The 15,274-nt window shown below is 31.9% G+C and overlaps 1 protein-coding gene across 3 annotated transcripts in view; it reads left to right on the forward strand.

Annotated features, from left to right (window-relative positions):
• LOC127698941 (uncharacterized) overlaps nt 1–15,274 on the forward strand; it is a 278,817-nt gene that overhangs the window by 169,009 nt on the left and 94,534 nt on the right. For all 3 annotated transcript variants that reach the window (XM_052202712.1, XM_052202711.1, XM_052202710.1), the window contains exon 12: nt 14,771–14,918. In XM_052202712.1, coding sequence (XP_052058672.1) covers nt 14,771–14,918 — 148 coding nt within the window. The remainder of the gene's footprint in view (nt 1–14,770; nt 14,919–15,274) is intronic.

The raw sequence follows: 15,274 nt of genomic DNA on the forward strand, positions 1-15,274 counted from the left end.
TTACCAATATTAATTTCTAAGTGGTAACAGCTGAACAATGTCAAGAAAAATTCGTAAGGGTTCCGCGGAACCTAGTGTCTCGCCTATATTTTCTGTTAATTGCAGGCTCAACAAAAATGAGGAAGTAAATCAATAAAAATATTCCACTTGATACTATCTTTTGATTGTAAGAAGCTTCTGTCCAAGTTTGGTAAAAATCAAGGATAGTTTATGAATCTAATAAATGTTTAAAAACTTTAACTGCAGACTGAATGTAATGTTAACTGGGAGAAAACAAAATTTCCTTCTAGATACTAGCTTTTGATCATAAACAAGCTTCCGTCCAAGTTTGGTACAAATCCAAAATAGTATAAGAAAGTTATTAAAATTTTAAAAACTTTAACCACAGAGTGAATGTGTTGTTTCTTTGCAGAAAATCTATGTCCATTTAAAAGTAAAATAAGGAAAAAATGGATTTATTTTTTTACAAAATTTCCTTCTAGATACTAGCTTTTGATCATAAACAAGCTTCTGTCCAAGTTTGGTACAAATCCAAAATAGTATAAGAAAGTTATTAAAATTTTAAAAACTTTAACCACAGAGTGAATGTGTTGTTTCCTGGCAGAAAATCTAAGTCCATTTAAAAGTAAAATAAGGAAAAAATGGATTTATTTTTTTACAAAATTTACTTCTGGATACTATCTTATGATCATAAACAAGCTTCTGTCCAAGTTTGGTACAAACCCAGGATAGTTTAAGAAAGTTATTAAAATTTTAAAAACTTTAACCACAGAGTGAATGTAATATTTCCTGGCAGAAAAACTAAGTCCATTTATAAGTAAAATACGGAAAAAATGGAATTTTATTTTTACAAAATTTACTTCTGGATACTATCTTGTGATCATAAACAAGCTTCTGTCCAAGTTTGGTAGAAATCCAGGATAGTTTAAGAAAGTTATTTAAATTTCAAAAACTTTAACCACAGAGTGAATATTTGTGGACGCCGCCGACGCCGCCGACGCCGACGGAATGTAGGATCGCTATGTCTCGCTTTTTCGACTAAAGTCGAAGGCTCGACAAAAATGAATATCCTCTCCTTTCCTATCACCCAAAGTCACAATATGTTTAAAAACTTCAATCATTACCAGATGACAAATAAACCTCAACAAACATACACATCCATCTGTGCCCAACTTGTAGCAATATTCAAACACCAAACAATTATTTATTAATTTAATAAAAGGTTTCTCACCAATTCATCTTAAACTGAATTCCTTTATGGAGCATTTAAAAACTAAGTAATATCGTCCATTAAAAAATAAAAATAAATTAAATTCTTGGTGAACTTGGATATGCCGTGTCAAATATTTACTCACAATCCAAGTTCAGAACTGTATCAAACTTGATCGTAGTGTCTATACATGCCCCAACTGTACAGGGCTCGACCTCTGCGGTCGTATCAAGCTGCACCCCACTGGACATTATATTGCCTTATATATTAAAAACTATAAAAGATAGAAAGAAACTTTAGTAGCCAAAACGACTTACAAGTCAAAATCTACAAATAAGTCAGAATGACCGAAATCGTCAGTTGACTCTTTATTGAAGTAGTTGCCTTTTTAATGACGGTTTTTCACAATTTTTGCATTTTTGCTTCTTATTTTGAAAACTATAATAGACAGATAAAAACCTTATAAAGCAAAATGATCAGCAAGACAAGATTTACTAATACGCCATCATTAGTCCACTTGTTATTGGAGTTATTTACCTTTTTAAGATGTTATAACCATTTTTTGGAGTCTTTGCCTAATATCTCGAAAAGCATCATAGATACAAATGTAGATAGAAACTTTAAAAAGCAAAAATGATCAGCAGGACAAGATCTGCAAATATGTCAACATGACGGAAATTGTCAGTTAACTCTTTATAGAGTTATTGTCCTTTCATGATGATTTTTACAAAAAAACTATGTATTGTTGAAGATGCAGGTGAACAACACAGGCTCTTTATAGTTTACTTATTTTCCGCTCAACTGGCCTTAAAGACCATGTAAGCTTTTGCCATCACTTGGTGTCAATCGTCCCTGTGTTTTCGTAAACTTTTTAAAATATCTTTCCACTCTGAAACTACTGGATAAAATGTTTTTTTTAGAAAAAATCTGACTATAGGTATTTTTACGGTAAATGCCCTTGAAATGCCATTTTTAAGCTAACTTCACATTTTTAGCTTACCAGTAGCTTTTCTGATCACTTTGTATATCTCTCGTCATTGGCTTTGTTCGTTTATTTTTTACAAAAAACCTTCTTCTCTGAAACTACAGGGCCAAACTTATAAACAAACTTGGCCACAATCATCATTTGGATATCTAGTTAACAAAAAGTGTCCCATGACCCAGCCTGCTAATCAACATGGCTGACATGGCTAAAAATAGAACATAGAGGTAGATCTACCTACTGTACATTTACATCAAAACTGTCAAACAACTTCATATGGGAGTTATTGCCCTTAAATGACGAATTTTACTATTTTTAAAAATGTTTGCTTATTATCTTGAAAATTATAATAGATAAACAGAAACTTTTAAAGCAAGAATGATCAGAAAGATAAGATCTACAAATAGCCAAAATTGTCATTTGACTCTTTGTTGAAGTTATTGTCCTTTAATGTTGATTTTTACCAATTTTTAGCTCACCTTTCCAAAGGAACTGTGAGCTTTTGCCATCACTTGGCGTCCGTCCTCGTCCGTCGTCCGTCGTCGTCGTCCGTCTGGTGTAAACTATTTCAAACATATTCTCCTCTGAAACAACTGAACCAATTCCAACCAAACTTTAGCTGAATGATTCTTAGGGTATCTAGAATAAAGTTTGTGTTTTATTTACTGTTTCGTCAAATAACATGGCCGCCATGGCTAAAAATAGAACATAGGGGTAAAATGCAGTTTTTGGCTTATATCTCAAAAACCAAAGCATTTAGAGCAAATCTGACAGGGGTTAAAGTGTTCATAAGGTGAAGTTCTATCAGCCCTGAAATTTTCAGTTGAATCTGATAACCCATTGTTGGGTTGCTGCCACTAAATTGGTAATTTTAAGGAAATTTTGCAGTTTTTGGTTATTATCTTGAATATTATTAATGATAAAGATAAACTGTGAACAGCAAAAATGTTCAGCAAGGTAAGATCTACAAATCAGTTCATATGATCAAAATTGTCAATTGACCCCTTAAGGAGTTATTGCCCTTTAAGGACAATTTTACACAATTTGTTTATCATGTTTTCTAACTTTAAAAAATCTTCTTCTCTGAAACTACTGAACCAATTGCAACCAAACTTAAGCTGCATGATTCTAAGGGTATCTAGAATAAAGTTTACGTTTTATTTTCTGTTTCGTAAAAAAGATGGCCGCCATGATTAAAATTAAACGTAGGGGTAAAATGCAATTTTTGGCTTATATCAAAAACCAAAGCATTTAGAGCTAATCTGATGGATGTAAAAATGTTTATTATGCCAAGCTCTGTCAGCCCTGAAATTTTCAGATGAATCTAACAACCCATTGTTGGATTGCTGCCACTTAATTGGTAATTTTAAGGAAATTTTGCAGATTTTGGTTATTATCTTGAATATTATTAATGATAAAGATAAACTGTAAACAGCAAAAATGTTCAGCAAAGTAAGATCTACAAATAAGTTTTGTATGACCAAAATTGTCAATTGTCCCCTTAAGGAGTTATTGCCCTTTAAAATCAATTTTTCACAATTTGTTCATTTAGTTTGCTTACTTTAAAAAATCTTCTCCTTTGAAACTGCTGAATCAATTTCAGCCAAACTTGGGCTGAATGAGTTTCAGAGTATCTTGTATAAATTTTGTATTTTATTTTCTTGTACATCAAGAAGCATAGCCACTATGGCTAAAATGAAACATAGGGGTAAAATGCATTTCTTTGATTTTGAAGAAAATATGACAGATACAAAGAACATTTCACCATTCATTAATATATATTGAAAAGCAAAAATAATCATTGATGAAAGATTTAAGCAAAAAATTACCGGTGAGCGATTCAGGCTCTTGAGAGCCTCTTGTTTGTATTTCTGCTTATTATATTGAAAACAATATATATTCATAGACACTGTAAAAAGCAAAATGATCAACAAGACAAGATATACAATTAAGTCAAATTGCCAAAATCGTCAGTTGATTCTTTAATGGAGTTATTGCCCTTAAATGATGATTATTTTACCTTTTTTTTACATTTTTGCCTATTTTCGTAAAAATTATAATAGATAGATAGAAGTTTAAATGGTAAAATAGATCAGCAAGGCAAGATCAACAATTAAGTCATCTTGGTAGTAATCTTCAGTCTACTCCATTATAGGAGTAATTGTCCTTAAATGACAATTTTTAGTAATATTTTGTGTTTTTGCCTATTATTTTAAAAAATCAAAATAGAAAGACAGAAACTTTAAAAAAGAAAAATGATCAGCAAGACAAGATCTGAAAATAGGTCAGCATAGATGAAGTTGTCAGTTGTCTTCTTATAGGAGTTATTGTCCTCAAATGACGATTTTTACCCTTTTTTGTTGTGGAAAAAACTATAGAAGACATGGAGAAACTGTAAACGGTAAACATTATCAGCTATACAAGTGAACAAAAAAAAAAGATCAGCAATACAAGTAAAAAGAAAAAAATGATCAGCACTACAAGATTAAGAACAAAAAAGGTTATAGTCATGAATTATATTCTAGTCTACAATGGTGAGGCGTGTCCGATGTGGAAGATGCAAATAAACATGGATGAGTGACACAGGCTCTTTACAACCTTTAGTTTATATCTAATATCAAATTAATGTCTCTTTCATTTACCCCATATCACTCTTTAAACACAGAAATGATAATTCTTGCTTTTTAGCCATGTCTCATATGCATAAACCCAAACCTTAATTCCTAATCTACACATGTCTGTAGTTTGTAATAAACTAAGTATGACGAGAAGTATACTAATATATACAAAGACTAAGTACTAAACTATTATTTATTCAAGAATATAAAAACATGTAAATTTATTTACAACATGGCAACTGGGGACTTATACAACTGCACAGTTAAACCAATAATGTATAATGTTCTATCTCTATATGCAAAGGGAGATAACTCTAGCTAAATCTTGAAGCTTGGAATTGAGATAAAATTTTTAGAGATTGACTAAAAATTTCGTATCGAAATGGCCAAATACAGATGCTTGCAGCTGTAGTCCCAAGTTGAAAATAATGAGATAAATAAAAATCAATCCACTCCTTGCTGTCAGTACAAATTTTAATTGTTCAAAGTAGAGGTCATTTAAATTTGAGCTTGTCTAAGTATATCTGGAGAGGTATGAATATATTTGGTATAACAATCTGAGGACCATCGTCCCAAAGTTTGAATAAGATGATCTTCCAGTCGTGCTTTGTGGGAAGTAGTTGCAGCACCACTCCTGAATGAATGACCGTTATACTTTTCACTAGATAATCCTAATTTGTCTAATGTACATTTTACATGAGAAATGAAAAAGTTTCTTGATAATGGATCACCTTTATTAGTAATAAAAAAGGACTCAGAATTGCTAAAAATACTCATTCTTAGTCTATAGTATTTTTGTAAAACAACAACGGGACATTTATCTGAAGAGTTTTTGAACAAAAGAATAGTAATACCATATCTAAAAGGATCAGTCTTAGATTTTTTTAGGTACACAAAAATACAGTCATTTGATATTTGAACATCACTAAGACACAAATTTGATTCGGGATCAAATTTTTGTATCATGAACAGAAAATTCACCACATCTTAAAAACCTGAAAAAGGCTTTACACATGCAGCTTCTATTAAACCATCAAAAATACAATTGCGTAGTAAAAAACACATTCTGTGGAAAATGTCAAACGTTATAGGTAAACGAATTCTCTTAGGCATAATGGCATGCTTCTTTGTCAAACCTGCTAATACTGATTTTAAATTTGGTAATGGTTTCCTGTTGTTCCTTTGTTTTCCTCCTTTAGTTGATGTTTTTCCCTCGGTTTTAGTTTGTAACCCAGATTTGTTTTCTCTCAATCGATTTATGACTTTTGAACACCGGTATACTACTGTTGCCTTTATTTACCAACAAAGTTCTCTAATGGATTAAAACCCCCTTTTAGTTAGTAAAAGAAACTTATACCACATAAGTAAGATTTTTTGGTGGAATATCTCAGATGTTTATGAGTTTCGCAAAAAGCTATAAAACGCATCAACAAATTCTCGGAAACAGGTGGTAACTGGAAAGATGACCAAGTTGATCCTTGTAGTTGTAAGAACTTAAGATAATGTTCATATCCCATGTTGTACAAAGCTTAAGTTGAATCTGGAACAGCGAAAGCTTGTAAATTTTCTACTGCGAGGTCCAAATAATCTCTTCCAGGTTTGGACAAGGAGTTGGTGCTTTCTCTGCCTCTCGTGCTAACTGATAAAATTTGTTCATCTGTAAACGAGAAAATTTGTTCATCTGTAAACGAGATAAAAAGTCGGCAATTAAGTTCATTTTTCCAGGCATATGCTTGCTGTAAATTGCAAAGTTAAATTTTGCTGCACACATAACAAGACATCTTATCAGTTTCATGATTATAGGATCTTTCGAACGACCCTCAGTTAAAATAATAACAGTCGCTAGATTGTCACAGTGAAATAAAATACGCTTTTTAGACCATCCTTTTCCCCATAAAACAGCTGACACCACGATAGGATATAACTTCAAAAAAGCAATAGATATAGAGTTTTATCTGAAATAGTTGGAAGCATCTGTAAATAAATGCATGTCTGCTGCACAGGTTAAATGAGATTCATAGAACATGTTAATTCCATTCCACATAGACAGAAATTGTAGCCACATTGTCAAATCTGATTTGCACTCTTTATTTAAATGAACATAGTGGTGACTCTCTTTGACAGAAGACATCAGTCTATAAAGGTAAGTAACAAAGGCCCTACCTGGCAGAATTACTCTTGTAGCAAAATTAAGATGTCCGAGTAATTGTTCAAGTTCTCTACAAGTGCAAGATTTTTTATCTAAAATAAAACTAATGAATTGTGTGATTCTGTTCACTTTGTCTAAAGGAAGTCTAGCCTGCATATTAATTGTGTCCAAAATAATGCCTAGGTATTCAAGTTCGCAAACTGGTCCCACAGTCTTTTTACATGACAAAGGAATATTAAGTTTGTTGCAAATTAGGCTTAACAAAGCCATTGTTCTTTCTCCACAATCAGAAGGTTTGTCTATTGTTAAAAAGTCATCTAATAGATGGAAAATAACTTTAATATCATAATTATTCTGAGCTATCCAGCACACACTAGTACCGGTAGATAAAGAGTCAAACAGATGGGGACAAGAATGACACCCAAAGGGTAAACGAACGTAATGATAGTACTGACTGTTCCACTTAACACAAAAAGATGCCACTGCTCTTTTTTAATCGGAAGTTGTTTGAATGCATCTGATATATGCACCTTACATCATAGGAACCATATCTCTGAATCACATTAATAGCATCATCAATTTTAATGTATGTCAAGGAACATAGGTCTTTATCTATCAAATCATTAACACTGTAGTGCTCATCTAAATTATGATGAGATGATAAATCAATTATAAGCCTTTGTTTTTTTTAATACTTGTGTGTTGCAATACCCAATGGACTTACTCTATAACTTTTAACAGGGGGTTGAGAAAATGGGCCCTTAAAAAAAACCTTTATCAACCTCTTGCTGTAATAAATTTGTGACTCTTCAGGATTTTTCCTGGCAGTTAAAGAATTTTTACATTCAAAAATAGGTAAATTAACATCTGAAACTAACATATCAAATCCATAACGAAGACTATTACATAATAAGTTCACAAAATGCCTATCTGGATGATTTAAAAGTTCCATTTCTAGTTGGTCAATGTTAATAGGTGTTGATGGAACGTCTTTTGTATCAATAAAATCTAGTCATTTTGATTTAGTGTTGAGCTGTCTAGTAGAGACTGATTTGTTTTGTTCCTGTTGTTGAGTTCCTGGCATAGCTTTATTTGTGGGACATTCAAACTTTCCATGGTTTTTCTTACAGATTTTACACACATGGGCGTAACGACAGTAAGGCTTAACACAACCTTTTGGTTGATTAGAATAATGGCAAATTTGCATTCCGTCGTGAACAACAATATCTCTTCCATATTTGTCTTGATAATGAGCTTGATTTTTAGAATTCTGATATCCCCTGCTATTTGAACACAATAGATGATTTGTGAAGTGTTGAGGAACAGCAATTACACATATTGACTGTTGAGCCAGCACAAACCATTTGTCTAAACTCCAAATCACCCCTAGACCAGTCAATTTTAATGTTGTGTTCTTGTAACATAATTGAACATTTGGCGCTAAACATTTTGTGGTATTCAAAACATTTTGCTGGCCACACATTGGCAATTTCGATGATGTGGGATAGGTAAGAATCTAATTCTTCTACCCTGTTTGGAAATACTTGACACATTATTTTTTTGTATCTTCCCAAAAGCTATAATAAATTCGTCAAGTGTTAAATTTCGTTTTAAGCGGTCATCGTTTAAACTTTTAATTATTGGGTGTTCCATAGTTCGGAAGAAGGAGAATGTTTAAGTTGATATCTTTACCTGAGATCATTTTAGTACGAATTTCTGGAGATACCATATCAACACCGGAAAACGCTGTGGCGGGATATCCATGTTTAGACATTTGCACTTGTTGGTTTTGCATGGCAAAGATTGGAACTCAATGTTGTCCGAAACTGTTTGGGAAATTCATCTGGTTGGGGTTAACAAATTTTCCCAACGTAGGATTTGGAACACCAATTACGTTTAGGTTGACGGGAAATGTTAATCCCGGGTTAAAGTTAATGGCAGAATGCAAGTTGAATTTGCTTGTCTGTTTGGGAACTCCGGCAATGACTTGTTGACATAATTGTAAAGTATTATTGACAAGAGCATAGTCAAGAGTATTGAGATCAGCCCTGGGCGGAAATGTGTATTTTTGATGCGCAGAATTAAGCACCTACTACTGGTAAAGGCGTTTACTCAACGGTATTCATACGCGAGGTAGATGCAGTCGGAATTTGGGTGGAAAGTTCAGAATTCTGAGTAATTGTAGAGGAAAAAATAAATCATCTTCTTCATTTGATGCTTGGGAAGCATTTAAAGTGGCACTGCTGTTGATTGTTTCTGTATTTCTACTGTCGGAACTTTCTGCACTACTTTTTTGGTCATCCAAGAAAATACGTTTCAATTGTTTATTTGTAAAATTCTCCGATATTTTAATTCCTAATGTTGCTAATTTTGCTTTCAACTCTGTTGATGTCCAATTATTGGGATTATTAGGGTATAGCTCTGGACCACATGTTCTTTTTCGACTATCCCTCCTTTTGGAAGCCATAACGAGTTGAACGTTTTTACACAGATTGTAATTTAATGTCCAAATTTTATAAAAACATCACTATAAGCAAAGTTATTCCATATGATAATAAATCCATCGTGATTTATAAAGAAACAAAGAATAATTTATAAGTCAAAAAGCTGACCAAAGCAATAGAAGTTCATGTATTTCTTGCAGACACTTATCATACGCAAACATCGTGTGAAGTAATGACGTAGCAAAAATTAGATTAGAATGGAATCTGCATTGTGACGTCATTGACCGTGTGCAAAGATAATTAACTACCCAATAGAGTGAGCTGACAAGTTCATTATAAACTCCAATTATAATACATATAATTTTAATATAGATAGACTGGAAATATCTTTTAAATTTACTTGGAAGAGTTTATGAATGAATGTGTTCTCTGGTCTTTATGTAAATAACTAATGTAGTCCTGCTACTGAATTTCTTTTTAATATAAGACTTACAAATAACTTGAATGAATTCATATAGCTGTATTTATTTGTCTCTGAAAAAATGTTGGTATGCTTAAAAAAGGTGAAATAGAAATCACTACAAACTGCTCCGAGTCTGAAAGACCAGTTTTTGTGCTCGACCAGTAAAGTCGAGCACACATTTTACTCGACTAGTCTCGACATTGTCTCAACAGTACTTAACTGTACTTAATTGTACTCGACTAGGTCTCGACTTTACTTAATTAGTCTGATTCAGTACTTGATGATCTTGGCGTAGTCTGAAAAGGTCTCAACAAGTCTCGACTAGTCTCGACTCAGTCTCAACCAGTCTCGACCTGTCTCGACTAGTCTGGACCTTCAAATTTAGTCTTCACTGGTGTAAATCAGCTCATCTAACTAAATTATACATAGATCTTACAAAATACCAGTCTATTTGGTAGTTTGATTCATTGCTGTGAAATGAAAGAATTTAATTAATAGGTAAAAAAAAGATTAAATTCAAATAGGCATCTTTAATTTTTTTTATAACTTTTTCAAATCAACTTGGATTTTCATCAAACTATGAAGCTATCTTAGTAATATATTGATCTTACTGAATCCCAGGTCATTATGTAGTTTGATGTATTGCTGTCAAATTTAAGATTTAAATTAATCTAGGTAAAAAAAGCTAGAATTTGCATTTCGGACAAAATTCAGACAGTACACTTTAATTTTTTTTGTAACTTTTTCAAATCAACTTGGATTTTCATCAAACTATACAACTATCTTAGTAATATATTGATCTTACTGAATCCCAGGTTGTTATGTAGTTTGGTGTATAGCTGTTAAATTTAAGATTCAAATTAACCTAGGTAAAAAAAGCTAGGATTTGCAATTTCGGACAAAATTCAGATAGTACACTTTAATTTTTTTTATAACTTTTTCAAATCAACTAGGATTTTCATCAAACTATACAGCTATCTTAGTAATATATTGATATTACTGAATCATAGGTCAGGTTGTTTTGTATATTGGTGTATTACTGTCAAATTTAATGACATATTAATAGGTAAAAAAAGGCTAAAACTTTCAGTTTTGACAAAATTCAGATAGATACCTATAATTTAGATATTTAAATTTGACAGCAATAAACCAAATTACCAAATAACCTGTTTTTTGTAAGAATAATATGTAATAAAGATAGCTATAGATTTGGATGAAAATCCCAGTTGCTTTGAAAAAATCTAAAGTGTACTATCTGAATATATTCCGAATTGCAAATTCTAGCTTTTTGGACCTAGATTAATTTAATCCTTAAATTTGACAGCAATACACCAAACAACATAATGACCTATGATTCAGTAAGATCAATATATTACTAAGATAGCTGTATAGTTTGATGAAAATCCTAGTTGATTTGAAAAAGTTATAAAAAAAATTGAAGTGTACTATCTCTATTTTGTTTGAACTGCAAATCCTAGCTTTTTGGACCTAGATTAATTTAATTCTTAAATTTGACAGCAATACACCAAACTTCTTAACAACCTGGGATTCAGTAAGATTAATATATTACCAAGGTAGCTGTATAGCTAGATGAAAATATAAGTTGATTTGAAAAAGTTATGAAAAAAAGAATTAAAGTGTACTATCTGAATATAGTCTGAACTGCAAATTCAAGCTTTTTTGACCTAGATTAATTTAATCCTTAAATTTGACAGCAATACACCAAACTACATAATGACCTATGATTCAGTAAGATCAATATATTACTAAGATAGCTGTATAGTTTGATGAAAATCCTAGTTGATTTGATAAAGTTATAAAAAAAATTAAAGCAGAGTTCGCGAAAACTTATTTTGACCTGTCGGTTTGTTTATAATAAATCTGTAAACCAGTACCGAAAATTTGCAGCGGGTACATCTGATAACCGATGTAAACACTTATTGGAAACAGTTGCGGTACATCTAATAACCGATGTAAAAAAGTGCCAAAATATGCACTACAACGGCCATTTTTACATCGGTCATCGGGACCGGCACTAGCCTTCAAAATACTGGTCCGAGCCTCATTTTGACCAACAGGACCGACAAGACCGACCATTTTCGCGAACTCTGATTAAAGTGTACTATCTGAATATAGTCCGAACTGCAAGTTCAATCTTTTTTGACCTAGATTAATTTAATTCTTAAATTTGACAGCAATACACCAAACTGCATAATGACCTGTGATTCGGTAAGATCAATATATTACCAAGGTAGCTGTATAGTTTGATGAAAATCCAAGTTGATTTGAAAAAGTTATAAAAAAAAATTAAAGTGTACTATCTGAATTTTGTCCAAAATTACAAATCCTAGCTTTTTTGACCTAGATTAAATTTGACAGCAATACACCAAACTACATAATGACCTTTGATTCAGTAAGATCAATATATTACCAAGGTAGCTGTATAGTTTGATGAAAATCCAAGTTGATTTGAAAAAGTTATAAAAACATTTAAAGTGTACTATCTGAATATAGTCCAAACTGCAAATTCTAGCTTTTTTGACCTAGATTAATTTAATCCTTAAATTTGACAGCAATACACCAAACTACATAATGACCTATGATTCAGTAAGATCAATATATTACTAAGATAGCTGTATAGTTTGATGAAAATCCTAGTTGATTTGATAAAGTTATAAAAAAAATTAAAGCAGAGTTCGCGAAAACTTATTTTGACCCGTCGGTTTGTTTATAATAAATCTGTAAACCAGTACTGAAAATTTGCAGCGGGTACATCTGATAACCGATGTAAACACTTATTGGAAACAGTTGCGGTACATCTAATAACCGATGTAAAAAAGTGCCGAAATATGCACTACAACGGCCATTTTTACATCGGTCATCGGGACCGGCACTAGCCTTCTGGTCAGAGCCTCATTTTGACCAACAGGACCGACAAGACCGACCATTTTTGCGAACTCTGATTAAAGTGTACTATCTGAATATAGTCCGAACTGCAAATTCAATCTTTTTTTACCTAGATTAATTTAATTCTTAAATTTGACAGCAATACACCAAACTACATAATGACCTGTGATTCGGTAAGATCAATATATTACTAATATAGCTGCATAGTTTGATGAAAATCCAAGTTGATTTGAAAAAGTTATAAAAAAAATTAAAGTGTACTATCTGAATTTTGTCCAGAATTGCAAATCCTAGCTTTTTTGACCTAGATTAAATTTGACAGCAATACCCTAAACTACATAATGACCTTTGATTTAGTAAGATCAATATATTACCAAGGTAGCTGTATAGTTTGATGAAAATCCAAGTTGATTTGAAAAAGTTATAAAAACATTTAAAGTGTACTATCTGAATATAGTCCGAAATGCAAATTCAAGCTTTTTTGACCTAGATTAATTTAATCCTTAAATTTGACAGCAATACACCAAACTACATAATGACCTATGATTCAGTAAGATCAATATATTACTAAGATAGCTGTATAGTTTGATGAAAATCCTAGTTGATTTGAAAAAGTTATAAAAAAAATTAAAGTGTACTATCTGAATTTTGTCCAAAATTGCAAATCCTAGCTTTTTTGACCTAGATTAAATTTGACAGCAATACACCAAACTACATAATGACCTTTGATTCAGTAAGATCAATATATTACCAAGGTAGCTGTATAGTTTGATGAAAATCCAAGTTGATTTGAAAAAGTTATAAAAACATTTAAAGTGTACTATCTGAATATAGTCCAAACTGCAAATTCTAGCTTTTTTTACCTAGATTAATTTAATCCTTAAATTTGACAGCAATACACCAAACTACATAATGACCTATGATTCAGTAAGATCAATATATTACTAAGATAGCTGTATAGTTTGATGAAAATCCTAGTTGATTTGAAAAAGTTATAAAAAAAATTAAAGTGTACTATCTCTATTTTGTCCGAACTTCAAATCCTAGCTTTTTTGACCTAGATTAATTTAATTCTTAAATTTGACAGCAATACACCAAACTTCTTAACAACCTGGGACTAGTAAGATTAATATATTACCAAGGTAGCTGTATAGTTAGATGAAAATCCAAGTTGATTTGAAAAAGTTGTAAAAAAAATTAATGATGCCTATCTGAATTTAATCTTTTTTTTTTTTTACCTATAAATTAAATTCTTTCATTTCACAGCAATGAATCAAACTAAAAAATAAACTGGAATTTTGTAAGATCATTATTTAATTTAGTTAGATGGGCTGATTTATACCAGTGAAGACTAAATTTGAAGGTCCAGACTAGTCGAGACAGGTCGAGACTGGTTCAGACTGAGTCGAGACTAGTCAAGACAGGTCGAGACTGGTTGAGACAGGTCGAGACTGGTCGAGCCTTGGTCGAGACCTTTTCAGACTACACCAAGATCATCAAGTACTGAATCAGACTAATTAAGTAAAGTCGAGACCTAGTCGAGTACAATTAAGTACAGTTAAGTACTGTTGAGACAATGTCGAGACTAGTCGAGTAAAATGTGTGCTCGACTTTACTGGTCGAGCACAAAAACTGGTCTTTTCAGACTCTGAGCAGTTTGTAGTGAATGTAATTGGCATAAATTAGCCAGTAATCAGGTTCTTAGGATCCTCTTGTTTCAATATCTTGCATTTTTTAGGATGCATCTGTTAAAATACATATATCTGTATAATTTCATGGAAGAATTCTTCGTGATGACAAATTTTATATTGTTTGGTCCTAATGAATTGAATTCTTGTGGAATTAAATGTAGGTTAATACTAAGAACTTAAACAGCATATATTTAATATAATTTTGTTAATAGTTATAGTTGATACATATAGAACTTTGATGAAGACATAGCACAGCAATACTTCTTGTCACTTAGAAATATAGATTTCTTTATTAATATCTTTCAGGGTATGTGTGCAAGTACCTCTGCCTGAAAATATTGTGTTGCAGTTGGAATGTTACGGTTCTTGTGATGATGATAAACATACCATGCATGTACAGAGTATCTCTCATTGGGCACCAGCAAATATTGGCCCATACAGTCAGGCTGTCAAAGTAAGACTTTAAGTATTATAGGTGATAGATATATTTCTTAAATTCCATATACGGTAATAAAGCAAATAGCGATAATTTTTTTTAAAAAGATTTTAACAATAGAATATTTTTTTCTAAGAGTTTCTTTAAGTAAAATTTAAGTATAGTTTAAGAGAAATCTAGCTTTACTCTGTTATTGACAACTCAAATGATTAGTGGCATTAAATAAATTACAGGTGTAGGAGTATAGCTCTGCTCTTGCCGAGGGCCATCTTTTGGCTTTTGACTGTTCAAATTCATTGACATGAACTTGGGAACTAAGTCATTTTTCAGCAAAATTTATGAAATAGGGTGCAAGTTTTGTGTAATAAATGTTT

The sequence above is a fragment of the Mytilus californianus genome, unplaced genomic scaffold (assembly GCF_021869535.1).
Source record: "Mytilus californianus isolate M0D057914Y unplaced genomic scaffold, xbMytCali1.0.p SCAF_4, whole genome shotgun sequence".
Taxonomy (NCBI): domain Eukaryota; kingdom Metazoa; phylum Mollusca; class Bivalvia; order Mytilida; family Mytilidae; genus Mytilus; species Mytilus californianus.